The following is a 27903-nucleotide window of genomic DNA, read 5'->3' on the forward strand; positions in this document are numbered from 1 at the left end:
CGGGCACTATGGCGGGTTTACAGGAGCGGGCAAGAGCTGCCGGGCCTCCGCTGACCCGGGAGCACTTTCATACTGAAACCTAAGTACCCGCCAAGCAAGAGCTGCGACGTAGCTCGACGACGAGCTCAGGGGCATGCATCTCCGACTCGACGCGATCTACAGCTCTAAAGTAAATATCGGCATGTGCGCACACGTGCGTGTGGTGTCCAGCCAGTGCAGCTGCTGATGGCGGAGGCGGGGTAACCTATCTACCAGTGCCACGCAAGTCAATCTGGCACACCCTTGCGTCATGGCGTTTCAACCGCGCCTGATGGGGACGCAATGCAGGATACTGCCGGTGCTGGACGTTCGTGCGCATGTCATAACGTCAAAGGACGGCCGCTCGCATGTGGTGGGCTCGCATGTGGTTGCTTTGCCTCCCTCATCACACTCCAATGCTCGACTGCGAGGCACGCACGCAAAAAGCACAGCAGCTGCAAAATCACACCTGCTGGCGAGAGTCCTACAACAGCCTCAGGCATCATTTCAGCACACCTCACGTCCCCATCCAGCCACTCAGACACACGCATCGCCTCCCCACTCCCCACTTCCTAGTTCCTACTGCTGCTCGCCCGCTGCCTCCGCCTCCTCCTTCCCCACCGCCCCCGCCCCCGCGCCGCGCTCCTTCATCTTCCGCTTCTGCCGCTTGGACAGCTGCTTACCGCCCTTCCCTTGCCCTTGCCCCTCCCCTCCTCCCGCCGCCGCCCCTCCCGCCCCTTCCCCCGCCGCCTCCCCGCCTCCCCCCGCCCCCTCCTCCTCCCCTCCCAGCTCCTCGCCCCCCTCCTCCAAGTCGTACTGCTGCTCCAGCTTCTGCCGGACCCGCGGGTCAGACCTCAGCTGCAGCTTGGCCAGCGCCCGCATGAGCGAGGCCTGCCATTGGTCCATCACCATGAGGTTGGAGATCTCGCCCTGTAGGATGCCGGCCTGAGGGGGGAGGAGGGAGGGGGAAGGGGGAGAGGGTGTTGTAAAATGCCAGCCCAAACTAGACCAAACCAAGTTAGGCTAGCGGAGCGCAGGCAGGGGCGTTCGTTGCAAGCGAGAGGGGAGGGAGGGGCAGGGTAAGTGGGGGGAGCGGCAGGCAGTTGGGCATCGTGAGTACGGGTTGGTGGGCGGTTGGACAGGTGGGGAGTTTGGGTAGTTAGACACGCAGGCAGTGGGGCAGATGGACAAGGCGGCAGGGCCGCAGGGCCCTAGGGAAGAGCTCATCCCGTCGCCTTCTGCCGCCGCCTCCTAACCGCCCCCCGCCGCCTCCTCTGCAGTGTGCGCACCCCATCCTCTCCCCTTCTCCATCTCTTATGGACGGCTTTCATGATCTCCTCCCCTGTCTTTGCTGTCTGAGGGAATGTCAGCAACAACCACCCACCCCACCCCCACCGCACCCCCACTCCACCCCACCCTCACCCCCACCCCAACCCCACCCCACCCCCGCCCCCCGCCGCCTCACCTGCACCGCCGCGCCCAGCGCCACCGCCTCGTCCGGGTCCACGCCGCCCTGCCCCGCGCCCAGCGGCTCCAGCCCCGTCATGTTGCGCAGGAAGGCGCGCACCGCGGGCATACGTGTGGCGCCGCCCACCAGGAGCACAGCGGACAGGGGGGCGCGCTTGCGGGGCCGGATCTCGGGCTGCATCTGCGGGGGCGGGGGAATGGGGGGATGGGGCGGGATGGGGGGTTACATTCATGGTTATTTAAGAAGTGAAGGCGTAGCCAGGTAGGGGGTGGGGGTGGGGGATGGGGTGGGATGGAGGGGCAGTGGATTGGGGGGGGGGACAGGGGAGGTTGCAGGCGGTAACGAAGGCTAGATGAAGCGCCTCGGATGGAGGGGGCAGGGGATATTGCACAGATGGTTGGAAAAGCGATACAGGATGAACTGGGGAGGGGAGTATGCGCCCCTTCCGCCTTTGAAGCACATGCTCACACACATGCGGTACACGTGCTCACCCTCCCTCCGCTGCTCACCACCTTCCCGCTACACCCACTCCCCCACTTTGGTACTGGAATGGACTTCACCCGCCCCTCCCTCCCCCCCCACACACACACGCCCTCCTCACCGCCTCCAGTTTCCAGCTGGGCACGCCCCGGTTCCGCAGCTGCTCCTTCATGGCCTCGTGCCCACCCACCTGCACGGGGGGGGGGCAAACGCGGGTGCTGTCAGGCAATGTCAGGCGCTGTCAGGCACACACACACACACACACACACACACACACACACACACACACACACACACACACACACACACACGTCGTCTGGGCGGGCTTTCGTTTTGTTTAATAACACACACACACACACACGTGTCGATGTGGCTGCACCGGCACGGGCACGGACACGGGCATGTTTCCTGGATCTGGGTGAGTGAGAGCAAACCCATACACACAGCGGGTCATTGTTCCGTTTCCCCCAACCACCAACACAAACACACGAGGGATCCGAACACACGCGGGCGGCGCGCTCACCACCTCGTTGAGGTCCACGCCCGCCTGCCAGCATGCCTGCACGTGCACGTCATGCAGGCGGGACTCGTGTCAGTGCGTGTCAGCAGGCGGGCAGGATTTCCAAGGGGGAAAACTCCACCAAACCACAACCACAACCACAAAACAGCACCGGTATGCTTTGATGACTCCATTCATTTTGCTATCACGACCCCACCGCCAGCAGGCCCTTCCACTCCCCTGCCCAAGCCCCTTCCTTCCCTGTTACGAACGGCCAACGCGCCACCACCCCAAGCCCCCACCTGCCACCCACCCAAGCACACACCCACCCGCCCACCCGCCAACCGCCCAAGCACACGCCCAAGAGCACCCACCCACCCACCCGCCCCCACCTGGTCCAGCGGCAGTCGGCACCTGCGCCACAGCTCCTGCGTCAGCTCCTCCTCCAGCATGTCCCGCGTGAGGGTCACCTCCAGCGGCCCGCCGCCGCGGCCGCCCACAGGCATCCTGCGATGGGGTGAGGTCGTGGGTGCAAGGGATGATGCGCGGGGTTGGAGGATCTGGTGGATTTTGGCGGGGTTGGTGGGCTTGGCGGGGTTGGTGGGGTCGGTGGGAGTGGTGGGGTTGGTCCATGCGAGACCACCCGTGGTGGCGGCAGCGGCAGCGGTAGCGGCAGGAAGAGCAGCGGTTGGCCCCATGGCTGTTGACCACCCCTACGCGTGACTCCTAGGAAGGGACCCTGCTCGTTGTCCTTTCCTCATGTGCCTGTGCCTGAGTCTGACGTCTAGGAGACACTCCCTCCCCAGGAATGGCAGGTCGCTCCCCCTCCTCCCCGTCCTCCCCGTCCTCCCTGTCCTCCCCCACTTTCCCCATCCTCTGCCCCGCCCTCCCCTCCTCTCCCCCACCCTCTCCTCTCTCCCCTCCCTCCCCTCCCACCCCTCCCCACCCTCCCTTCCCCCCTCCCCGTCCCTCCCCTCCGCTGCCTCCACCGCTCACCGCAAGACCACCTCGTCCGCCTCCGACAGCGAGTGCTTGGCCGCCTGCGCCAGCGCCCGCAGGTTGGCGCGGAGCCGGGGGTCAGACCCGGGGTCGAGTCCCGCCGGGGACAGGTAGTTTCGCTCCACCCAGTTGCTGATGGCCGCGTCCCAGTCGTCTCCGCCCAGGTGCGCGTCGCCGCCTGGGAGGATGAGAGGATTGAGAGTGAGGGCGTGAGGGGGTGGGAGGGTGCCAGGCGGGAAAGCCCCGGAGGGGCCTGAACACAGGGACTGAGAGAGAGTGGAAGAAGGAAGCGGCGTGATGGAATTGCGTGGGGTCGACACCGCACAGATCTACACGTGCCCCGTGGTTGGGTGTCTAGATGCCGCTGGGCCGGCCGCCCGAAATCTGAAAGGCGGCCTCACGCGCCACCCCCCCCCCCCACACACACGCGCGCTTGTTCTGTTGCCCGTTCCGCACACATGTACACCGCCCACCACCACCACCACCACCCCCCACACACACACCCACACCCCACCCACCTGTGCTGAGCACCTCCACGGTGCCTGCGCCCACCTCCAGCAGTGACACGTCATAGGTGCCTCCGCCCAGGTCGAACACAAGCACCTATAGGGGGGAGGAAGGGGCGGAGGAGTGGTGAGGAAGGAGTGGTGGGGCGGAGGGGGATGGTGGGGCGGAACGGGGATGGGGATGCGTTGTAGGCAAGTACCGTAATAGGGGGACGAGAGCATGTGCGTGTGTGTGTGCTTGTGCACGCACGCGGCATTGTGCGGGAGGCCGTGTCTCAATTCCACACACGCACCGTGGCGTCCTGCCGCAGGTCCAGGCCGTACGCCAGCGCCGCTGCCACCGGCTCACGCAGCAGCCGCACCGTCTCCAGGCCAGCCAGCTTGCCTGCAGGAGCCGGGGGGGGGTACATGCATGATTAGCTAAGGAGATGGTAGACGGTAGGCAACCTTGGGGGAACAGCAATCGTTACCGACGATGTCGATCAGCTCCCGGCACCAGCTCCCGGCACCAGCTCCCGGCAGGGGGGAAAGGTTAGCCGTCCATGTGGTGAGCGGAGGGGTTCATCCCTAACAAGTATCAAGTGCCGACGCCCGGGGGGGGGGACGTGTACACACACATACACAGTGCGAGTGTGACGGTGTTTGGCACGGCGTCACATTTCCCACTCGACTGCAGGGCCCTCGCCCTGCCCTGCTGCGCACATTGCCCGCTCTCCCCTCTCTCCCCTACCCTCTTCCCCCTCCCCCCTCCGCTCTCACCCGCCGCCACGGTGGCCTCGCGCTGGCGGTCGTCGAAGTATGCTGGCACGGCGATGACGGCCTTGGTGACGCGGCCGCGGGTGTGGGCGGCGGCGTCAGCAACCAGCTGGGACACGACCTGGGCCGACACCTGAGGGTGGCGGTGGTGGGGGTTGTGAATACCAGCCCAAACTAAACCAAAACCAACGAAAACGAGCGGAGCTGGGAATGGGGAGGCGTGCGAGTGTGTGCCGAAAGCTCCCAATACACACACGGACGACGCCGTACTACGTGGCTGCCTGCACCCGCTTACCTCACCTTGCCTCACGCCCCCAGCCCTCTCCACGCCTCCCCTCCCCCATCTCCACTGCCCCACAGCCCCACTTCTGCACCCTTACCAGCCCTCCCCAGCCACCCCCACCCCACCCCTCACACGCCCCCATGCCCCGCCCCTTCGCCCCCTTCACGCCCCCTTCACGCCCCCTCACACGCCCCCTCCGCCGCCGCGCCCCCTCCGCCCCTTCACGCCCCCTCACCTCCTCCGGGTACAGGTAGCCGGGCCCCACATTGGGGCAGTCCAGCACCACAGCCCCGTCCTCGTCCGCACTGACCTGGGGGGTGGGGCGAGGGGCGGGGGCGGGGGGCAGGGGAGCGGGAGTACGTGGGTGAGGGAGTGTGTTAAACAAAGAGAAAACGGAACAATTCCGCCATACACGCGCGCGAGTGAGGGAGTGTGGAGCGCGTGGGGAGGATGCGCTCTCCGGAGAATGGGTCGTCACCAGGCGCGCGTGTGTGTGAACACTGATGCCGGCACGCCCAAGTTGTCCCCATCACCAAGCTTACCCGCACCCACCACACCCACACCACACACACACACCTACACCCATACCCGCCCCATCCACACACCCAAACTCACACCAGACCCACTCCAAAGCCACACCCATACCTACACCCATATCCACACCCACATACACACACATCCAAACTCACACCAAACCCACACACCCACACCCACACCCACACCCACACCCACACCCACACCGATACGTACCCCACACACACACGCCCATATCCTCCCCCTCCCCCTCCCCGTCCCTCCCACACACACACACCTTGTACGGCAGCCTGGCCGCCTCCTCCCGTACCGCTGGGTCGTCCGCCCGCCGCCCTATGAGCCGCTTCACGGAGTAGTAGGTGGCGGCGGGGTGCAGCACCGCCTGCCGCTGGGCGCGTTTGCCCACCACTACCTCGCCTGTGCAGGCGGGGGCATGGGGTGTGGAGGCATGGGGTGGGGTGGGGGGGGCATGGGGTGTGGAGGGGCGCGCCGGAGGAGGCCGGTAGAGGGGTGGGGTGGCAGGCGGGAAGGGCAGGGATGTTGCACGGCGTGCCGTGTTGCAAGCGCCCACCACCCCCGCCTGGCTTCTCGGACGCCCGTGCCCGGGCACTCCCGCAGCCCACACCTCCTGCTACTGTAAGCAGCAGCGATGGATGTCACATGGGCCAATGCCGAGTCGGCGAGTCGCTCACCGTCTTTGAGCACGCTGACCACGGAGGGGGTGATTGTCTCGCCATCCGCGTTGGGAATGCACTTGGGCTTGCCCGCCTCGATGTACGCGACCGCCGAGTTTGTGGTTCCCAGGTCGATTCCTACCACCACCTCGCGAATGAACCGCGAAGACGCTACGACGACGAGGCCTCGGCGACCTGCGGCGGCCCGACTTCCTTGCCCATGCTGTCGCCGGGCGCCTACATCGTGATTTCTACTGCATCTAGGTAACTTGCAAGTCTGCATTCGGACACGGCTGTGCGCAATTGACGGTTTCGTCGCGATGAACTGTAACCGTGCTCGCTACTTAGCGATTGCTTATCAATAACAGCCGTATTTCTTATTCATACTATGCATGTTATAGGCACTGACAAAACAAGTCGTAGTAATTGGGCAGTTTTGTGGCAGCAATTGTTTGTAACTTCCATTCTGTAGCCCTGCGGAGGCAGCCCACATCATAGGATCGAGCCAAAGTATAACCATGGTTAGGAAAGTAATGTTGGCTGCAACGCAGTTTGAGTGCACAGCAGACAAGGCCGCGAATGCTGACAAGGCCGAGGAGCTCGTTCGTAAAGCTGCGGCCGCTGGCGCAAACATCATCTTGTTACAGGTGCAGAGGCAGAGGAATGGTGGGGGCATGCCGGCGGCGAGGCAGGACGACGGTCCTGCAAGGGGGTGCTCAGTTGCTCGCCCCGGCAAAACCCGCCACGAACCTGGGTGGAGTCGCCGCCCATTAATCATCAAACGCAAGCGCAGCACTGCCTGGCAATGCCGAGCTCACCATCAATCAAATTTACTTTCCAGCCACACTCTCAGACACCCATTGTTGCATCAAGCGCTCACACCACGCACACACGCGTGCGTGTCCCTTTCCCGCGTGCTTTCTACACATGCACACACACACACACACACACACACACACACACACACACACACACACACACACACACACACACACACACACACACACACACACACACACACACACACACACACACACATACACACACGCCCCAACCCCATGTTCCCCCGCCCGCCCTGCAGGAGCTGTTCCACGGCCTGTACTGGTGTGCGGTGCAGGACCCCGCCTTCCTGTCCTGGGCCGCGCCGCTGGAGGGGCACCCGCTGCTGGCGCGGTTCGGAGCCCTGGCGGCGGAGCTGGGGGTGGTGCTGCCGGGTGCGTGCGTGCGTGCGTGCGTGCGTGGGGGGTCAGGGAGGGAGCCAAAGCCCAACGTGCATTGCGTTGCACTCCAAAGGGCCTAGAGTTGGAGGAGGAGGCAGGAGAGGGATGGGGAGCAGGAGGAGGAGGAGGAGGTGGAGGAGGCAGGAGGAGGGCGGCAGGAGGAGGGGGCGCTCCTGCCCTCTCCTGCCGTCCCGCACAAGCCCACTGTCATGTCGCTGTGCGCTCCGCCCCGCCACGTCCCGCCCCACTCCATCCCACTCCACCCCACCCCACACCACACCACCCCACTCCACCCCACACCACACCACTCCACCCCACTCCACCCCACCCCACCCCACCCCACGCTTGTAATAAACTATCCACCGTGCCGCACGCACACGCGCAGTCCCGTTCTTCGAGCGGCACAACAACGCGCACTTCAACAGTGTGGCGGTCATGGACGCGGACGGCAGCTGCAAGGGCGTGTACCGCAAGAGCCACATACCGGACGGGCCCGGGTGAGAGCGTGGGGTGAGATTGGGCATGGAAGTGAGAGTAAGAGTAAGAATGAGAGCAAGGGTGAGAGTGGGAGTGGAGGCCGCAGGGGCGCAGCTGGCGCTGACGCTCACACCAGCACCCGGCCGTGTGTGTGTATGTGTGTGTAGGTGTGTGTGTGTGTGTGTTAAACAAAGAATCAAACGGAACAAAATTCCGCCATACAGGTGTGTGTGTGTGTGTGTGTGTGTGTAAGAGCACAAGCTAAACGAAGCGCAAGACAGTGTACCGTATGCGATGCAGCAACGCTGTGTGTGTGTGTGTGTGTGTGTGTGTGTGTGTGTGTGTGTGTGTGTTGTGGTGGTGATGGTGATGGGTGGGGGACACGCCTGGCGGGCCGGGGCCTGGGGCGCGTGAAAGCTCCCGTGTCTTGCTGTCCTGGAGTGTCCTGCAATTGCGCCCCACCGCCCACCGCCCCCACCCGCAGCTACACGGAGAAGTTCTACTTCAACCCGGGCGACACGGGGTTCCGCGTGTTTGACACCAAGTACGGCCGGATCGGCATCGCCATCTGCTGGTGGGTGCTGCTGGGTGCTGGTGCTCGCCGGACACGCCCTCGCACCGCGCGTGTGCACATCCCGCGGGGCTGCGTGAGGGGTGGCGGGGTCGGTGGGCATGACTGCACGGTGCATGACTGATAAGGGAGTAGAGGCGGGGTCCCCCAGATGCTGAAGCAGCAGCCGCTGGCGATGAGCCCGCTCCCGGTTGTTTTTGGCTGGGGGTCCCTTACACTTCTCTTGGCCTTGCGGCCCTGCCTCCCACCCCGCCCTCCTCCCCCCTCCTCCCACCCCATAAGGGACCAGTGGTTCCCGGAGGCGGCCCGGGCTCTGGCGCTGCAAGGCGCCGAGGTGGTGTTGTTCCCCACCGCCATTGGCTCGGAGCCGCAGGACCCGGCGCTGGACTCGTACGGACACTGGGTGCGCGTGCAGCAGGTGCGGCGGGGGGTGGGGCTGGGGGCAGCCTAGCACACACACACGCACACACACACACACACACACACACGCACACACATCGTACGTTTCAGGGCCCGCTCTGCCCGCCACGCAACACACCCCGCTGCCGCGCACACACACGCGCGCACATGGGCCGCGAGCTTCCACCAGCACAGGGCGTTCAGTAGCACATCCATGTACGGCACACAAGCTGTGTCAAACACTCGGTCCCCGTGTGCCGCCCCCCCCGCCCGCCGCTCTCCTCCTCGCTCTTTCGCGTTGGGTTCGGTTTAATATCTACACGCACCCACCCCTCGCCGCCCTGCGCAGGGACACGCCGGCTCCAACCTTGTCCCCATCATCGTCTCCAACCGCATCGGGGCCGAGCGCCTGCCGCCGCCGCACCAGGCCGCCGGCAACACCTTTTACGGCGGCAGCTTCATCGCGGGGCCGCAGGGGCAGGTGCTGGCGCAGGTGCGTTGTGGCGGGGACCCGCTGATTGGGCTTCGTTCGCGGTCGAGCGGTCTATTGGCAATAGCTGGATCTGGGCTAATCAGAATGATGCGTTGGGGGTGGCGCTGCGGGGTGGCACAGCAGTGGATAGGTTCTGCACGCGTGGTGTTGACCGTGGGAGTCAATCCTCCCCCCTTCTGCTCTCGAACACACATACACACGCATGCACACACACGCTTCCTTACACACACACACAAACACACACACACATACACACACATACACACGCACACAGACCAGCGGGCGGGAATCAGGGCATTAGGCGTGCTGGGTCAACGTTGTAGCGCGCCCAGGGCGCGGCGCATACAATGCATATGGGTGCCACTCGGGGTCAGGTCGTTCGTCGATCGCCCGAGGGGGGGTTCCAGGCTTTTTGCGGGTAAGTATGACTACCGGGGTCGACGCGGCTACAAGACGCTCGGTATCGGTAGGTATCCGTAAGTAACTCCGTCGCGCCGTCTGGGCGGGCTTCGTTTTGTTGTTTTCTTTTCAACACACGCACACACACGCAGGTGGGCGCGGCGCCGGGCGCTCTGGCGCACGGCAATGCCGACCCCGCGCCCGCCCGTGTGGAGGGCTTCTGTGTGGCCGAGGTGGACCTGGGGGCGGCGGCGGCGGCACGTGCGGCGTGGGGCGTGTACCGCGACCGGCGGCCCGAGCTGTACGGCGCACTGGCCACACTGGGGGGCAGCAGACCGCCGCTGTGACCGGGGGGAGGAGAGGAGAGGGGAGGGGAGGGAGAGGGGAGGGGGAGGGAGGGGGAGGGAGGGGGAGAGTGGAGGGAGAGAGGCGTGAGGAGGGGGGCGTGAGGAGAGGGGCGAGGAGAGGGGCGAGTGTGGTAATGGCCGGTGCGGGGGTGGCACTATGCTGCTGCGTGTCGTAACGCCGGGGCGCACACGCCGGGCTCGAGCGGGCTGTGGGTCACGTATGGGTCGGGTGCGGACCTGTCACGTATGGTAGTGGTAGTTCGTGGAACTGGCGACCGAACGGACCGGACTGGGCCGACAGTGTGTCTCAGGTGACACTGCGAAAGAAGAAGCGCGCTGCTGCGACTAGCCTGCGAGTACTGTAATGCCGCCGGGGCCACGGAGCGCACGTGCGGGGTGGGGCGCCTGTCGGGTCCAGCAGTCACTGATGCTGTCACATGGGGGCGGTTGGCCCCCTGGGGGCCCTCGGAACCCTTCAGATGCATTGACGACTGAAGTGTTACCCAAGTGGTGGGCTTGCTCTGAGGCTGTGGACTGAGGGAGTCTCGGCCCGGTCTCGGGGTCTATAATGGTTGCGTAGTCGGCTCGTGGGACGGTCAGAGGGACAGAGTCGGGTGGCTGGCGCTCCGGGGGACAGACGCTTTGCCGTACCGTAACTAGCATCACAGCGTGGCTTTACCGGCGCCGTATTGCTCGCGCGCCTGCTGCCCTGTGTCAAAGCTCAACGTCTTCTGTAGAGGACAAAGCCACCGCACCGCGCTTGTCCAAGCCTGCCGCAGCACCGGACCAAACATACTGGATCACACATACGGCCCTGGCCAGCCGTCGTCACTCTCCAGCTGCCAGCCTCCCATGGCATGCCATGGCATGCTTTCCAATGCGCCGTCCACACACGCACAGCTGCACAGCTGCAACCGCCTGCTGCCCCCTTCAAACGCGACCGGCTCCACGTGACCGGCTTGTACCCAACCCGAACACAAAAGCACGCGGTTTCAACTCAAATTGCTCTATGAATACGCGAGCCCACAACTGAATCCCACATGGGCGTCATGTCACGTGTTCATGTAACATTGTCCAACATCGTACCTAACTCTAGCCCAGAAACTCTGTCATCATGTAGTTGCAGTGGCGGTTGCCATTCCTGCGCTATTTCTAAATCATTGTCAAAAAGAAGCCACACAGAGCCATCCTGCAGGGCATAGCCTGTCTCTTGCAATGCATGCTTGGAATACCGGTAGCAACTTTGCATTTGCACAGGACGTACGAGGATAAGTACAAGCATTTCATCGCTTGCCAACGCCGCCAGCTGTGCTGGGGGTGTCTGGCATCGCCGCTGCCGCCGTGCTCGGCCGCTGCGGCAATGCCACCTTGAGCGGCGAGCCGCCGCCGCAATTAGCTGTTTTGACACCCCCCTGTCCTGCTGCTGTTGCTGCTGCTGTTGCTGCTGTTGCTGCTGGTGCTGGTGCTGCTGCACCACCACCCGCACCTGCAGGTGACTTGGAGCCGCCGCTGCCGCTGCCGCTGCCACTGCCGCTGCCGCCAACCGCAACGCCGCCATTCACCGACACAGACACCACTCCACGCGGCTCGCTCACGACAACACCGCGGCGGTCCCCAGCCGGCGCGGCGGCGGCGCCGCCGCCAGCTGCCGCCACTGCTGGCGCCGCCGCCGCCGCCGGCGCACGCGCGCCCGCCCACGGCGCCGGCGTGCCGTTTACCCCCTTGATTCCTCCAACGCCGGCGGCGGCGGCGGCGGCGGCGGCGCCCGCAGGTGGCGAGGCGCTGCTGGTGACTGGCCGCTGCTGCATGTTGGTGCCACTGACGCGTTTGCCGCCGGAGACCCGCGTGCGCGCTGCCGCTTCCATCGCCTGCGCCGGCACACGCGGCAAGGCAAGGCAACGCAGCACAACATAAAACGCGGGCCAGGGCCTCAGGTGTTTGCTACTCACCGGTATGACGCACGATGAACCTCTTCTGCGCCCCTTACTACCGTACGACCATTGCCTCCCCCCCCCCGCCGTGCACATGCACATGCATACACGTACACACACTGCGACGCGTGCGCGGTAAGTAACTCCGTCGCGTCGTTGGACGGGCTTTCGTTTTCATTTTAACACACTGTAATACACACACACACACATGCACACACATACACACATGTCCTTCCCCTCCCCCGCGCACCTTGATGTCTGCGTGCGCCAGCCGCGCCGCCTCCGCCATCGCCTGCCGCAGCAGCGCACTCGCGTCCAGGCGACTGAGCAGCGCAGGAGACCCCTGCGCCTGCACCGGCGGCGCCGCCTGCGCCTGCGGCGCCTGCAGGCCTGCCGCCGCTGCGCCGCCGCCACCGCCGCCAGCACCTCCCGGCACACGCGCCTCAGTGACAGGCCCGGCGGCGGCGGCGGCGCCATTGCCATTGCCATTGCCATTGCCGTTGGCGGCACCAAATGCGGCACTGGTGCCCTTGACAGCAAGCTCGGCGCGACCCGGGCGGGGCGGCGTGCCGGCGGCGGCCGGGCCTTGCGCGGGCGGTGCGTGCGGCGCCAGGGGCGGCTTGCCCGCGCCCCCGCCCGCACCTGCGCCCGCCGCACCGCCGCCTCCACCTGCAGCACCTGCGGCGCTGCGCCGTGGCTGAGGCGGCGGAGGCAGGCCGCCGGCAATGCTGGCGCCGCCGTCCGAGCCCCGGTGCAGCTGCTGCGAAGCCCGCACCCCACCGCCGCCGCCGTCGCCTCCCGGCCCTGACCCTGGCGACTGCTTGTTCCCCTGCCCCTGCCCGTGCTTATGCCCGTGGCCGCGGTGTGTGGGATGCGACTTGTCATGGCCGCCGCTGTGCCTCTCGCCGCCGCCGCCGCCACCATTGGCGCCCGCCGCCGCCGCCGCCTTGCGCGCCGCCGCGCCCACCACCGCCATCGCCTCGTCATCCATCTGGCCCAGCCCCGGCGTCCAGCGCGGGTGATACGCGGAGTAGATGGCCGCGGCGTCGTCTGTGTACGGCAGCAAATGTGTGGGGTACCGTAATGCGGCTGATGGAACGCGGGTTTGTGCCTTCGCTTTCTGGATAAGTCCTCGCCCTTGGATACACCCTTGCACCGGCCACACCATTCCACACCTTTTGGTTCCGTTCAACCTGCCCGCCACGCCCTCGCACTCGCCCTCGCATTCCGCAGGCCCTCTCCGGCTCTGCCCTTGCTGCCCTTGCGGCCCTGCCCGCGCCCCCGAAGCCCCGCCCACACGCCCTTACGCCCTCACCCTCTTCCCCCCTCCCGCCCTCTCACCGTCCTTGCCCTGGCGCTTGAGCAGGTAAATGAGGTTTGACACGGCCGTGGTAACGGCGGGGTGTGTGGGGCCCAGCCCGCCCTCCAGCACCGCCACCGCCTCCCGACACGCCGCCTCCGCCTCCGGCAGCTTGTTCTGTGCGTGGGGGTTACATTCATGATTATTTAAGAAGTGAAGATGGGAGGCGGGATGGGGGTTGCAAAGATGGTACAGAGAAGTGCGACGAAGTAGACAGCAGGCGTAGGGTGGGGCGCGGTTGGGTGGGGGTCCGACGCAGGGTTACGGTGCTTAGGTGCCGTGTGCTGTCACTGCGGTAGCGGTGTTCATGAGCAACCAGTCGGGCGGTGGGAGGGGTCGGCGGCACATGCGATGCAGTCGTGCTGCTGCTGCGATGATGAACGAGCTGCCGCTGCAGGTGTGGGCGCGCGCCTACCCGGCACCTCACCCTCCCGGCACTTTGCCCTCCCGGCACCTCACCCACATTGGGTGCATTGGGTTCGGTTTAGTCTGGGCTGTTACCTCCCCCTCCCGGCACCTCCCCCTCCCCGCACCTCAAACCCACCTGGTACCTCAGCGCCCGGGCGATGTTGTTGAGCGAGGTGCCCACCGCGGGGTGTGTGGGGCCCAGCACGCGGCGCTTGATGGCCAGGGCCTCGCGGAAGGCCTGCGCGACAGCAGCATGAAGGAGGGGGGGGGCAGGGATGGGGCAGGGTGGGTGGCGGTTGGATGGGTGGAGCCGGAGCACACACAGCATGCAATTATCGCGTATACATCGTCCGGAGGCCGGCTTTCCGCCCCTGACGGGTGATGGGACTTTGTCGTTGGGCCTGGGCGCCACCCCCCCTAGGGCCACCCCCCATGTGCCAACGCCAGGCGGCCGACACGCCTGTGCCTCCCACTCCTCGCCCCCTCATGCTCCTCCCACACCTGCTCCCCCCGCCCCCTCCTGCTCCTGCTCTTTCCCCACCTGCTCCGCGGGCGCGTGTCTGCCCTGGCTGGTGAGCGCGGTGCCGATGTTGTTGAGCGACTGAGCCACCTCGGGGTGCTCCGGACCCAGCGCGCGGCGCCGGATGGCCAGGGCCCTGCGCGGGGGGCAGGGAAGTCCGTGTGTTGTGTGCGTGCATATGTGTGTGTGTGTGTGTGTGTGTGTGTGTGTGTGTGTGTGTGTGTGCGCGCGCGTTGGAGAGCGGGCAGGGACATACTGTACGTGTGCGGCGCGGGGCAAGGAACGAGTGATCCGCACAGTGCCCTCGCCCCCGGCCCTGGTGGCGAACGACTTCTCCGCTCTCCCCCGAATACCGCCGCCTCCTACTTAGCCGTGCCTGAAGCCCCCCTCCACGTCCTCCGCCCCCTATCCACCATCCCCTCCCTCCCCTCCTGGCTGCGCCTGCACTTCTGAAACAATCATGATTGTGACCCCCGCCTGGCTTAGTTTGGTTTAGTTTAGTTTGGGTTGGTGTCTACACCCCCCCGCCCCACCTCCTGTACAGCTGCTCCTCCTCGGCGTGCCTCCGCTGCAGCCCCGCCACAATGCCGCAGCTGTTGAGCGCGTCGGCAACGTCAGGGTGGTCCTCGCCCAGAAGAGAGGTGCGGACCTGGGGGGAGGGGAGGGTGCGTGTGTGGTTGGTGTCGGTGGCGGAGGTGACAGTTAGGATGGGGGCGGGGGAGATGGTGGGAACGGTGGTGGATGCGGCCGAGAGAGCTCCATCCCCGCCCTCCGTCCCGGCCATCCACCCCCACCTTTCCGCGCTACTTCCACGTCCTGCATGTGCGGCCAACGCCGTACACACGCGCCCGTCCGCCGTACACACACACACACACACACACACACACACACACACACACACACACACACACACACACACACACGCAGCCACACGTGCGCCACCCGCCCACCTGCAGCGCCTCCCTGTAGGCGGCCTCCGCCTCCCTGTACCGCCCGGTGCTGCGGAGCACCCGCCCCACGTGCGACAGCGAGGCGGCCACGTCCAGGTGCCGGTCGCCTGAAAACATACGTGTGGATATGTAGGTGTGTGTACATAGGGCTGTGTGTGTTTGTGTGTGTAGGTGTGTGTATACCCACAGGCCGTCGAACAGCCAAACCCCTCCCCCCGCGTCCCTACTGCCCCCTCGCTCTATTGCATTGGGTTTGGTTTAGTCTGGGCTGGTATCTACAACCCCCCGTCACCCCCGACCCCACCCACCCAGCGCCGCCCGCCGCAGCTTGAGCGCCGCGCTGTGCTGCGCCTCCGCCTCCCGGTGCCGCCCCTGCGCCCCCAGCGCCACGCCCAGGCCGCTGTGGCAGGCCGCCGCCTCCAGGGACGCGGGGCCGTGGGTGGCGGCCGCCGCGGTCAGGGCGCCGCGCCAGGCCGCCTCCGCCTCCAAATAGCTGCAGGGGTGGAGTGGGTGGAGTGGGTGGAGTGGGTGGAGTGGGTGGAGTGGGTGGAGTGGGTGGAGTGGGTGGAGGGGGTGGAGGGGGTGGAGTGGGTGGAGGGGGTGGAGGGGTTGGAGGAGGTCAGGGGTGGAGGGGGTCAGAGGTTCAAAGGGTCAGGTACATCGGCAGCTCAGGTTCAGGTGCGCCATGAGCCATGGAGGGAATGTGTGGTCAGGCGCAAGGGCGGGTTCAGCGCGACTTGCACAGGCGGTGCGTGAGGCAGGTGGCAGGATCGGGCAGGACTGGGATGCAACACGAGCTTGTGTGCCTGCGTTTGTGTGTCCAAGTCGCCACGAGACAACACGATCAAGTCGTCTCATCTGTTCCCTCAACCTGCAACAACACGCCTAACGCACGCAGCTCAGCGCCATATCTGCTCCGGCCCCACCCCAGCACCGACCGCCACGCAATGCCGCACCCACCGGGCCTGCTTGTACAGTGTCTGCGCCAGGGCACGTGACGCCAGGGCCGCCATCGCCGCCGTCTGCACGCCTCCATCCCCTCCTGCCGCCCCTCCTGCCCCCGCTCCTGCCCCCGCTCCTGCCCCCGCTCCTCCCCCCGCTCCTCCCCCCGCTCCTCCCCCCGCTCCTCCTCCCGCCGCCTTCGCTCCCGCTCCTCCCGCTCCTCCCGCCGCCTTCGCTCCCGCTCCTCCTCCCGCTCCTCCTCCTCCCGCTCCTCCCCCCGCCGCCGCCCCCGCCGCCGCGTAGTCCGCCACGGCCCTCCAGAAGGCCTCCACCTCGGCGCTGGCGTCCAGCACCAGCAGACCAAACAGGGGCGAGGCCGCCAGAGCCGCCAGCGCGGCGGCGCCCAGCGTGCGGCCCAGCATCAGACCACGGTCGGGGCAGGTGGCGGCGACCTGTGTGCGTGTGTGTGTGTGTGTTAAAAAACGAAACGAAAGCCCGCCCAATGACGCGACGGAGTTACTTACCGATACCCACCATTTTACCGAGCGTCGCGTGACTGTCGTGACCCAGGTAGTCATACTTACCCGCGATAAGCCTGGAACCCCACGGGCGACCATTCGGCCTGACCCCGCGATGCACCTGTATGCGTCCATGCTCCGCACCCTGGGCGCGCTAAACAACGTTTACCCAGCACGCCTAATTCCCGGATTCCCGCCCGCTGGTCGTAGTCGAGCTCACCTATAGGCAAAGGTGGAAGCATGTGTGTGTGTGTGTGTGTGTGTGTGTGTGTGTGTGTGTGTGTGTGTGTGTGTGTGTGTGTGTGTGTGTGTGTGTGTGTGTGAGGTGCGGTTGGGGGGCGTCGTGTGTTGCAATCCCCAGCAAGTCAAACCCCCCCCACCCACACACGCCCCCTGGACCCCCGCCAGCCCCCCGCCACCCCTGGATGTCGAGTGTCGCTCCCTTGTCAAGGCACAGGCCACGCTCTCCTCCTCGCTCTTCTGCAGTGGGTTCGGTCTCATTTGGGCTAGTACCTTCAACTCCCTTTCCACACGCCTGCCCCCCTCCCCCCGCCGCTCACCAGCAGCAGCGCCTGTACGTCCTGCCTCATCTCGCCCGCCAGCGCCGCCGCCGCCCGCACCGCGCCGCCGCCGTACAGCCGGTCCGCCCGCAGCAGCCCCGCCAGCACGTAGCCCACGTAGCGACACTGCAGAGCCACCTGCAGGGGGCGAGCGTGTGGGGGCGCGAGCGTGTGAGGGCGCGAGCGTGCGAACGCGTGTTAGAGGGAGAAAGTGATTGTGATTGTGATTGTAATTGTGATTGTGATTGTGTGTGTGTGTGTGTGTGTGTGTGTGTGTGTGTGTGTGTGTGTGTGTGTGTGTGCGGCTGTGTCGGGAACGTGCGTGTGTCACGTGTACCATGTCGAGTCACGCATTGCCGCGGGCGACGGGCTCGGAGCCATAATGGGTTGTTGACTTGTTCATGCCCACACCATCCTGCACCCGCAGGGAGGAAACAACCAAGACAAACCTCCCTACCTCGCCTGCCCGCCCACCCCACCCCTTCCAGCCCCCTCCTAGCCCCCTTCCAGCCCCCTCCCAGCCCTCTACCATTCCTCCCAGCCCTCACCCTGCTTTCGTGGTCCAGCTCTCCAAGCATCGCCCGCGCCGTCTCCAGCACACCCGGCTGCAGACTGTAGCAGCCGCCGCCGCCGTAACCGCCAGTGTAACCGCCGCCGCCGCCGTAACTGCCGGCGGCGCCGCCGCCGCCGCCGCCGCTGCCGCGCAGCCCGTACCCGCCGCGGTACACAATGAGGCTGTAGCCGAGCAGTACGTCCAGTAACGCTCGTACGGCGTACGGCGGTTGGCCGAGCAGCGCCGCCGCCGCCTCCTCGTCGAAGGCGCCCGGCATGATGCTGAGCTGGACGAGCGCCGTACGGTGCTCCTGACTAAGCCCTGACAGCAGCGCCGCCGCCACGGCGGCGCCACTGCCCATGGTCCGATTGTTGGCGGCGGCGGCGCCGCCGCCGTTGCTGGCGCGGCCGCCCAACACGCTGGGCGCGGCGGCGCCGCCGCTGCTACTGCTGCCGCCCGATGTATGCAGAAGGAACGACATGGATTTGGCGATGGAGAAGGTGCGCTGGTGGGGGTGCCGGCGGCTGGCGCTGGGGTAGCCAGCGCTGCTGCCGCCGCCGGCGGCGCCGCCGGCGCCGCTGCCGTGGGCCGCGTGCAGGCCGCTGGGTGTCGGCGTCAGCACCGGCGGCGCCAGGCCGCCGTCAGCCGCCGCCACCGCCGCCGCCGCCGCCGTCGGCGACTCGGAAGCCGAGCCATTCGCCGGAGCAAGCCCCGGCGGCAGCGTCAGCGTCACCACCGCCGCCGACTCGCCGCCGCCGCTGTCAGCGCTTGTGTCGGTGCTCGCCGCAATTGGCGGCAGTGACGGCCCCGCGCCGCCGCCAGACCCTCGGCCGTAGCGGCTGGGCGGCACCGGCGACAGCGACCGCAGCAGCTTCGGCGTCGGCGGCTCCCGCGGAACGCTACTAACGCCGCCGCTGCCGCCGCCGCTAGGCGACGCATTGAGCGCCGCCGCTGCCGCTGCCGCCTCGGCGGCGGCCGCCGCCGCAGCGGCGCTGCGCGCGCGCGATATGGTTTCATTCAGCGACATCGCGCCCGTCGCCACCGCTGACGCCGCCAGCCGCAGAGCCAGTGGCGAGCCAGCGCCCACCGCCGCCACCAGCGCCGCCGCCTCCTCCTGACTGAGGCAGCCCGCCACCTCGCGCACCAGCGCCTCCGCCGCCGCCGCCGGCATTGGACCCAGGTGGTACGGCTCCACATGGCGGGCAGGCAGACCGGCGCCGCCACCGCCACCGCCGCCACCGCCGCCGCCGCTGGCGGCGGCGGCTGCGCCGCTGTATCCGGCGGGACCGAGGCTGCCGCCGCCACCGCCACCGCCACCGCCGCCGCCGCCGCCACTGGCAGCGGCGGCTGCGCCGCTGTATCCGGCGCGACCGAGGCTGCCGCCGCCGCCGCCGCCGCCGCCGCCGCCGCCTGCGGCGGCAGAGCCGCGGAAGTCGACGCACTCGGTCGCCGCCAGCAGCAGGCGGCAGCGCCCCGGCGGCAGGGAGCCCAGGATCTGCGTGCGGCGTGGGTGTGTTGTGATTTAAACTTTTGGGGGCCATTGCAGTTTGCCACAGGAGTAAAGAGACTGCGGACAGGCACGTCAGCGACAGGCCAAGCACGGCGCCACCCTATGGCCGTATGAGTATACACACATACGAACACACACTTGCGTGCACGTTTCATCGCCCTCGACACGCGCCGCCCCTCCCTGCTCTCCTCCTCGCTCTTTTGCATCGGGCTCGGTTTCATTTGGGATGGTATCTACAACCCCACCCCCGCACCTCGCCGAGCGCGCCCTCCACATCTGTGTCCGGCGGCGTCAAACCCGACACGGCGCCCGTGTGCCGCAACAGCCCGTCAGCCGCCACACCGCCGCCGCCGCCGCCGCCATTGGCGGCGCCGCCGCCGCCAACCATCGGCGCCGCCAGCGCCGCCGCCTCATCCGCCGTCTCCTCCAGTGCCGGCGGCGGCGCGTTGTCGTACAGCTCATCTGTCAGACAGTCGGCGCCGTCCAGGACGAGCAGTAACGGTCCAACCGCCGCCAACGACTGCAGCGCAGCACGTACGGCGGTGGTTGTGGCGGCGCTGCCAGTGCTCCCTCTCGCTCCGCCGCCGCCGCCGCCGCCGCTTGCGCCTGCGGCTGCAGCGGCGCTTGCGCCAGCTGTGGCGCCGCCTCCGCCTCCGCCTCCGCCTCCGCCTCCATTTGCGCCTCCGCCTCCGCCGCCGCCTGTAGCCGCCACGCCCAGGGCTGCGGCGAACCGCGCCGCCAACTCCGCCCGGCAGTCCACTCCCTGACGGGCAGGCAGGCAGGCAAGTAGGCAGGCAGGCAGGCGGGCACGTGGGCAGGCAGGTGGGCAGGCGGGCACGTGGGCAGGCAGGCAGGCAGGCAGCTGCTCACCGGGATTCACGTAGCGGTGCGGAGACCGTCACCCATGCAGCCGTTACCCCACATGCCACAGCGGCCCACATGACACGGCTGCCCCCCCCACGGCCTCGTCCACTGTTGAACACACACACACACACACACACACACACGTGGAAAATGCGAGATCCCCCCGGCCGTACCCGCAGGTCGATGTAGTAGGCGCCACCCGGCAGCGCCCCCGCCTCCCACAGCCGCCGCGCCGCCGCCACCACCACACACGACTTCCCGGAGCCCATCTCGCCCACCACACACACCGCCGGCGGCGCGCCCGCCGCCGCCGCCGCTGCCGCGTCCGCGGCCTGTCGCCCAATGGTCGCGTTCTTGCCGCTGCCCGGGCGCGGCGGGAGGCCGTTGGTGTGGTTGTGACCGTTACTGCCGGCGCCGCCGCCGCCTTTGTGACCGTTGGCGGTTGACGCGGATTGCGGCGTGACGAGCAGCTCGGCCAACCGCTGCACGTCATCATCTCGTCCCACAAAACGATCTCCGTCCAGAGGCGGCAGGTGGCAGCGCGCCTCGACGAGCGGCGGCGGCACCACCAACCCGTCTGACTCATCGTCGTCGCCATCGTCGCCGCCGCCGCCGCCGCCGCCGTCATCACAACTGGCGCGCCGCGACGCCGCCGCCGCCCGCGCCGCCGCCACGACGGCGGACACGGCGGCGCTGCCGCCGCCAGAGGATGAGGCCGAGGCGGCGGCGAGGGCGGCGGCGGCGGCGGCGGCACTGCCGGCGGTGGCGGCGGTGGCGGCCCGTGCTGCGCCCATGTCAGTGGGTGCCCGGCTGAGGCGCACACTGCTGCCGGCACCGTCCAGGGAGGGCCGGTCGGCTGCGAGGAGGAGGAGGGGGAGAAGAGGTGGAGGAGGGAGTGGTGGTGAGAGGTCAGCGGCGGCGCATGCATGCGTGTGAGGATACCGGTACCTCCTGCCCCACCACCCTCACCACCACTGCCGCCACCCGCCCCCATTGTGCCTGGCTGCAACTCAGCTTCTCCTGAACTATTCATGCATGTAACCCCCAACCCATGGGGACAACTGCCGAGTGCCGCTCTGAATGTAACACCCCCCCACACCAACACCCCCCCCACCTCCACCCCCCCAGCATCGACCACGCTCTCCTCCTCGCTCTGTTGCACCCCCAACTCCACCCCACCCCCACGCACCCCTTGTTACTTCCTTAACAAATAAAGAATGTAACCCCACACCCATGCACCTGTGAGCCGCTCCACCAGCTCCTGCAAGTCGGCCTCGGGCGGCACGTGCCGCCGCAGCTCCACCACACTCACTCGCCCCGGCGGCGCGGGCGGCGGCGCCTCAAGCCGCCGCTCCATGGCGGCGCGGCGGCGCGGATCAGCCAGGCGGGCGGCGAGCGCCGAAATGACCTGGCGCGGGTGTGTTGGGGGTTGTTTGTTGTTTAAATGAATAAGGTGATGTGTCACAGGTGGGCGATGAAAGTGAGTGTTAGAACACGCGCATTGAGCCCCCCCTGCCTCGCGCCGCCGCCAGGTGGAGCCAGGTGGTGTGGAGGGCGCACACACAGCCACGCGGGCGCCCTGTGCCCCGGCGCCCCTGCGCCTTTCCTCAAATGCTCACAAGCACCTCCCTCCCCCCCTGGTAGCCGCCTTCGAAATTGCCACCCAGGCTCATGCACATAGAATACGGTTGCCTTTTTCGCTCGCGCGCCTTTCCGCTCACACCGTTTGCCTTTTCCCTTTTTGCACATGCGAACGTCCCGCCCTGGCGCTGGTCTCCTCCTCGGCGCCCGGGCTCCCTTGATGTCTTCTAGGTGGGTATTCAACGTGTGCCTAGTCTGCATTGCTAGATAGAACGTGCGTGCGTGTGTTTGAGCCTGGGTGGCAATTTCGAAGGCGGCTACCGTCAGCACCGCCCACACGCGCAAGACCGAAGAGCTCATTGCCTTCTTTCTACCGGTTTGAGGGATGTTTTGCTGGGAACCTGGGAACTCGGTGCTTTTCGGGAATGGGGACCATTGTCGCGTGCCACTCCGTTGTCAAGCATCGCCCACGCTCTCCTCCTCGCTCTATTGCATTGGGTTTGGTTCAGTATGGGCTGGTATCTACAACCCCCCCACGCCCGCCCCCACGCGTCGCTCTTCAAATATTTCCCAGCTCGGTCTGGTTTAGTTTGGGCTGGTATCCACAACTTCCCCCCCTCCCCCCCCACACATACACACACACACACACACACATACACACACACACGCACGCCCACCTGCGCCTCCACCGGCACGCGCGCCAGCTCCGACGGGAAGGCCGCCCACCACAGCGGCCACGTCACGTCCTGCCGCGGGCTGAAGCAGCGGCGCCACAGCACGCGCAGGTCGGGGTGCGGGATGAGCGAGTGCACGCCCTCGGACCGGTCCGCCTCCAACAGCGAAACCGCCTCCTGGACCTGCAGGCGGGAGGAAGGAAGGGAGGAAGCGTGTGTGTGTATGTGTGTGTGTGTGTGTGTGTGTGTAGGTCGTGGTGCATTTCAGTGTTTATGTTTGTGGCCGTGTGTTTGTTGAAGACAGGAAGACAGGCGCGGCTTTGCAGGAGGTGTCCCATTGTGCTCTCCAACACATCCTTCGGCCGCCACACACGCCCGCCATGCCGTAGAGCCCCTAAACAACCCCACACAGCCCCCCCCCACACAGCCCCCCACATCCACCACACACCTTGTGCAGTGTGAGCTGCTGCCCCACGCCCAGCCCCGCCGCCGCGCGGGCCAGTCGTGTGGGGTCGCGCACCAGTGCCTCCACGCCGCCCGCCGCCTCGATCTGGCGCCGCAACGCCGCCTCCTCGTCGTCATAGCGCAGCTGACTGGGAGCGGGGTGAGCGAGAGGGAGGGAGGGGTTGTAAAGACCTAGCCCAAACTAACCCAAAGGGGGAGGGGTAGCCATTCTTGCGAACGGTATGTGTTAAAGATGGAAGTGTCGACGTCCAGGGGTAGAGCGGGGGAGGCGAGTGCTAAGCGATGCTGCAGTTGGAAGGTGTCGATGACAACCGCCCTTTCAATCGTGTCATTGCCCTTCTGCCATACTGCCATAATCCCATTTGCTCTGCTCTGTGCCGCTTGCTGACAGCAGCAGCAACAGCAATACGCCGCCGCCGCCGCCGCCACCGCCGCCACCCGTACCGTGCATGCAGGCGTCGCAGCAGCTTGTGAGACGCCTCCTGACCCGACGCCGCCTCCACCTGCACAGCGGGCCGCAGCGGGATGCCATGACGGGCAAACAAACAATCAAACAACGGCGGCATGTGCACATGGATACATGCAGCCAGGGCGCTCATCATAAGCCGCACACTGCAGCAGCGCACCCCCACTCCTTGTCAAAGACTCGCTTGCTTCCCTTCCCCCCTGCCCCCTCGTGGACCCCCCTCGACTAATTTTCTCGGTTAGTAACTTCTAATGTGATGGTGATTGCAGCCCCCCCTCTCACCTGTAGCCCCAGGCTTGCGTCCGCCACCAGCGCCCCCAGCGCCGCCCACAGCTGTGTGAACACGGCGCCGTCGCGGCCGGCGGCCAGCACCCGCATCAGCCAGTTGCGGTTGGTGAAGTCCGTGAAGGCCTCGCGGATGGCCTGAGGTCCGGGAGGGGGGGGAGGGAGGGCGGCAGGCGGGAGGTGGGGGTTCACTTTGAACCAATCCCGTAAGAAAACAGTCGCGCTGCAAGGAGAAACTGAGGAGGAGGGGTGAGGGGGAGGGGGACTATATTCATGATTAGTTTGGAAGTGAAGGCGTAGCCAGGAACATAGGGGTGTTTCCCGAAGCAGAAATGGGATGGAAGCGCAGAGAGGGGGGAAGGTGGGGTAGGTCAAACTCAAGTCACGGGGAGGTGTGTGTGGTGGCAGGCGGGAGGTGGGGCGGCGTGTGCAACTGCCGAGATCAGTAGCATGCGAGGCGTTCCTGTATATGACTACGATCTGGCCGCGTGTTCAACATCCTCACGTGCACCACCCCGCCCCGCACCTTGAGTGTGTTGATGAGGCGGTGCATAAGGTTGCGGTAGCGGTTGGTGTCGGCTTGAAGCCGCCTGTTGGAGGAGATGAGCTGCAGGGGGGGGGGCGGGGTGGCAGCCGTTCATGGGGTGCACGCGGGTTTAGTAGGGGGGGCACAAAGGAGGACCCAACGGGGCGCGCAAGTGCTTTTGTGCATGCGTACGTGTGCGTGCATTTGCCGACTACTTGTACACGCGCATGCCGGTCACGCGGTGCCCGCCACGCCGGCACAGCCCGCCCGGGTGTGTGCAGCCACGCTCCTTCCCTCCACCTCCCCGCCTTCCCCCAGGCAGCCATTCGCCCATCCCACCACCCCTACCGCTGATCCGCACGGGATTTGCCAAGACAACCCCTCCTCCGCACCCCCGCTTCTGCTCCTCCCCCACCGCCCGCCCCGCTATACTTGGTCGTTACGGCCGCTGCTGGACTCCACGGTCATTGGTAACGAACACGCCTCCGCCACGAACTCCGCTCCTGCTTCATTCCTTTATCATACATGTAACCCCGCGATGTAACCCCCCTCCCGCCCCCACACACCCACCTGCAGCAGGTCCACGGCCCTGGCGTTGAGCTGGCGCCAATTGCGCCTGTTGACCAGCGCCCTCTCGCCCAGGTCCAGCAGCCCAGACAGCAGCGAGGCGGCGGCGTCGCCGGGCCAGGGACACAGGTTGCCGGCCGCCGCCACCAACTGCTTGAGGGCGCCCAGGCCGCCCTCCAGCATGCCCTGGGGGCGATGGGATTGGGGGGGAGGGTGGGGAGCGGAGGGGGGCGGCTACTTCGAGTGACAAGGCAAGGGAGGGAGGGTGACAAGGCCAGGGAGGCTCACCACATCAGGGGCACGAGGAGGGCAAGCGAGGACCGTCACAAGGGTATGACACAGCCCCTCCCCCTTGCCGCCCCCTCCTCGGGCCTCTGCCACCCCCCTACTTGGGCTTGGTTTAGTTTGGGCTGGTGTTCACAGCCCCCCCCCCCGGGACCTCTCTCACCGCCTCATAGTCCACCAGCAGCTGCTCCCCCGCCTTGGCAGCACCCAGCTGCTCACTGGAGGCAGGCGAGCCGCCGCCGCCGCCGCCGCCAGGCCCGCCGCCCAGCTTCTGCTGCTTGTTGGCCCCCGAGGTCGCCGCCCCAGCTTTGCCCTTGCCCGCCTCCTGCTCCTCTTCGTCCTCGTCGTCATCGCCACCACTGCTGCTGCCGGTGCCCACAGCGGCACTGTGCGCGCGCTGCGTCCCCGCGGCGCCAGGTTTACCGCCGCCGCCGCCGCCGCCGCCGCCCAGCAGCACCGCCGCCGCCGACTTGGTCCGCTTCGCCCCTGTCGCCGCCGCCGCCGCCACACCAGCCGTCGCCGCAGACCCGATGGCAGGTCCCGGCCGCTCCGCACTGCCCCGCGGGCTCATAATGCTGCCGGGAAGAAAGCCACCGCTGATGCGGCCGCCGCCCCCGGCGGCGGCGCTGCCGCCTTTCTGGCCGCCGCCGCCGCCGCCGCCGCCGACATCGCTGGCCGGTGATTCTGTCAGCTCCAGTTCCGAGTCACCCAATGGGTCGTTGTCGTAACCGCCGTACGATTCGTCGACAGCATAACCGTTGCCGTTACCGTTGGACGCGGCGCCCTGGCTCCGAGCGCGCAGCGGCAGCGCGCCCGCGCCGCCGCCGCCGCCGGTTCCTGCCGCCGCTTGGCGGTTGGCGAGCAGTTGTATGTTGGCGGCTGCCACGTCCGCTTTCAACTGCTTGACGTACTCGAGCAGTTGTTTCCGGTGGAAAGCGTTGGCGACGCCCGCCTCCGTCAACAGCTGCAAACGAGCGACGCGCCGCGCACAGACTCAGCAGCTCGATCAAACACGTTGACAGGTGAGGGCGAGGAAAGAAGAGTGTATGAATGCGACATTACAAGAAGGGAGTGTATGCAAGGTGCTGCTGTCCAACCGCACCAATGCAGACCTACTGCGAGGCACTCCCACCATACCCACCTCCCCTCCAAACCACACCGCACACGCATATCGCGCACACATACACACACACGTGGGCTTCCTTGCGCTGTTTCTTCGACACACGCGCGCTCGCTCCCACCTGCTCGTCCCACTGCAGCAGCAGGCCGCCCGGACTGCACAGCAGCTCGGTGTACGGCTGTAGCACCGGCGGCAGCGTGTGGAGCCACGTGCGCACTTGCTGCGGGGGGCAGGGGCGGGTTGCGGGTTGCGGGTCGCGGGTTGCGGGGGCGTGCAGAAGGCAGTGAAGTAAATGCGGCACGGAAGATGCCAAAGGTGCCAACGTCACCGGGGAGCAGCGGGTCGGTGTGTGTGTGTGTGTGTGTGTGTGTGTGTGTGTGTGTGTGTGTGTGTGTAAATACAGCCCAAGCTAAACCGAACCGGGGAATCGGGCGACGTGACATGGCAGGTGTGCGGCGGCGGCCGCGGCATGGCGGCCCCTCGTCATGCCCTCGCTCTTCTGCAAGCGCCCGGCGCAATGCAATGCAACGCAATGCGCTCCCTCGTGCACCCATCGCACGCCCGCGCCCCGCACTCACGTAGTCGTCCCACCGCTCCAACGGCAGATCCAGCGGCAGCTCGCCATAGCCCCTAGCCAGCTGCGACTGACCCGACCGAGCATTACCCGGACCGCCGCCGCCGCCGCCCGCCGCCGCCCCAGCCGCCGCCCCAGCAGACGCACCGACGCCCGGGGAACCGCCGCCGCTGCGGGCTGTGCGGGTGGCGGCGCCACCGCCGCCGCCTGCGGCGGTGGATGCGGCTGGCGGCTGGGCGGCACGAACCCGCCGCACGGGCTCAACCACGCCGGTCTGCCCGCTGGAGCCGCTGCCGCCGCTGCGGCCGGCGGCGCCCGTGGCGGTGCTCGCGCCGCAGCCCTGTGGTGTGTGTGGGAGTGGAGCGGTGGGCGTGAGGGAGCGGTGGGGCGGATGTGGGTCGGGATGGGGTTGGTGCGGGCACGTGCACGTAGCCTGTTGTAGGTGTGTGTGCCCTGGCGCCGCGTGCTGGTGTGCCGACGTGGGCATGAGCATGCGATAACCGTATGCTGCAAACGTCACGCGAGCACCCATGTATGACACGCGGGCTACGGGCGTCAGCTGCACCCTATGGGACCTCGCCCACCTGCCTGAACAGTCCTGTCCCATCACACACCCATGTATGACACGCGTTGCGCGCCGGACGCCTGCACGCGGCCTCACCATGTAGGCCTAACTAATGGCAGTGATGCCTCACAGGCGCCAGTTTTGCACAAGCGCTGCCGCTCGGTCAAGGGCAAATTATGAGAGCCCCGCCCTGCTGTGTAGCGGCGGTGGTTGTTACCGCCGGCTGGGGTTCCGGCGGCACCCGCCCACTGGGTACGGCGGTAAGTGTTGCTGGGTCGCCGTTCTGCCCGCAGTGGCGCCCCTACTGCCGCAGCCCCCGCAGCGACCGTGCTCGCCGGCAGGACGCTGCCTCATCGGCGAGCCACGGCGGGAGCGCTGACGGGCGTCTGGGTGCTGAGCCGGGCGGGGAAGCCCGACGGAAGGGCGCCGCGGGCTGCGAGTTTACTGAAGCCAGGCCCCGCAATCGAAAGAGCGATTTGCCTTGCAGCGGCTCTACTTGGAGGGTCGCCAGGCGGAAGATAACCAGGAACCTTCGACCTTCAGTGCGAATGGCAAT

General features: G+C 66.9%; 3 protein-coding genes across 3 annotated transcripts; 1 reads left to right on the forward strand and 2 right to left on the reverse strand.

Annotated features, from left to right (window-relative positions):
* Window positions 1-5: 5 nt before the first annotated feature.
* On the reverse strand, window positions 6-6543 carry CHLRE_12g535700v5 (uncharacterized protein). Its single transcript, XM_043068645.1, has 12 exons — window positions 6236-6543; window positions 5821-5960; window positions 5245-5319; window positions 4730-4859; window positions 4264-4355; window positions 3983-4067; window positions 3462-3642; window positions 2858-2972; window positions 2490-2525; window positions 2088-2156; window positions 1484-1666; window positions 6-963 (listed from the first exon to the last, which is right to left on the reverse strand). The coding sequence occupies exons 1-12, from the start codon at window positions 6498-6500 to the stop codon at window positions 598-600; spliced, it is 1737 nt and encodes a 578-aa protein (XP_042918740.1). The 5' UTR covers window positions 6501-6543; the 3' UTR covers window positions 6-597.
* Window positions 6544-6643: 100 nt separating this feature from the next.
* On the forward strand, window positions 6644-10500 carry CHLRE_12g535750v5 (uncharacterized protein). Its single transcript, XM_043068646.1, has 7 exons — window positions 6644-6864; window positions 7299-7431; window positions 7823-7934; window positions 8399-8488; window positions 8768-8903; window positions 9234-9377; window positions 9929-10500. Exons 1-7 carry the CDS (start codon window positions 6736-6738, stop codon window positions 10121-10123), a joined length of 939 nt encoding a protein of 312 aa, XP_042918741.1. The 5' UTR covers window positions 6644-6735; the 3' UTR covers window positions 10124-10500.
* Window positions 10501-10757: 257 nt separating this feature from the next.
* On the reverse strand, window positions 10758-27873 carry CHLRE_12g535800v5 (uncharacterized protein). The gene is made up of 24 exons (XM_043068647.1): window positions 27444-27873; window positions 26787-27122; window positions 26330-26428; window positions 25252-26052; window positions 24807-24989; window positions 24237-24317; window positions 23708-23848; window positions 23404-23462; window positions 22943-23087; window positions 22498-22677; window positions 21479-21647; window positions 20413-21095; window positions 19629-20138; window positions 17861-19360; window positions 17313-17450; window positions 16253-16686; window positions 15601-15785; window positions 15293-15399; window positions 14876-14991; window positions 14364-14478; window positions 13959-14060; window positions 13396-13531; window positions 12305-13104; window positions 10758-11991 (listed from the first exon to the last, which is right to left on the reverse strand). Exons 1-24 carry the CDS (start codon window positions 27444-27446, stop codon window positions 11407-11409), a joined length of 7608 nt encoding a protein of 2535 aa, XP_042918742.1. The 5' UTR covers window positions 27447-27873; the 3' UTR covers window positions 10758-11406.
* Window positions 27874-27903: the final 30 nt, after the last annotated feature.

Source organism: Chlamydomonas reinhardtii, chromosome 12, assembly GCF_000002595.2.
Source record: "Chlamydomonas reinhardtii strain CC-503 cw92 mt+ chromosome 12, whole genome shotgun sequence".
In the NCBI taxonomy this organism is placed as follows: Eukaryota; Viridiplantae; Chlorophyta; class Chlorophyceae; order Chlamydomonadales; family Chlamydomonadaceae; genus Chlamydomonas; species Chlamydomonas reinhardtii.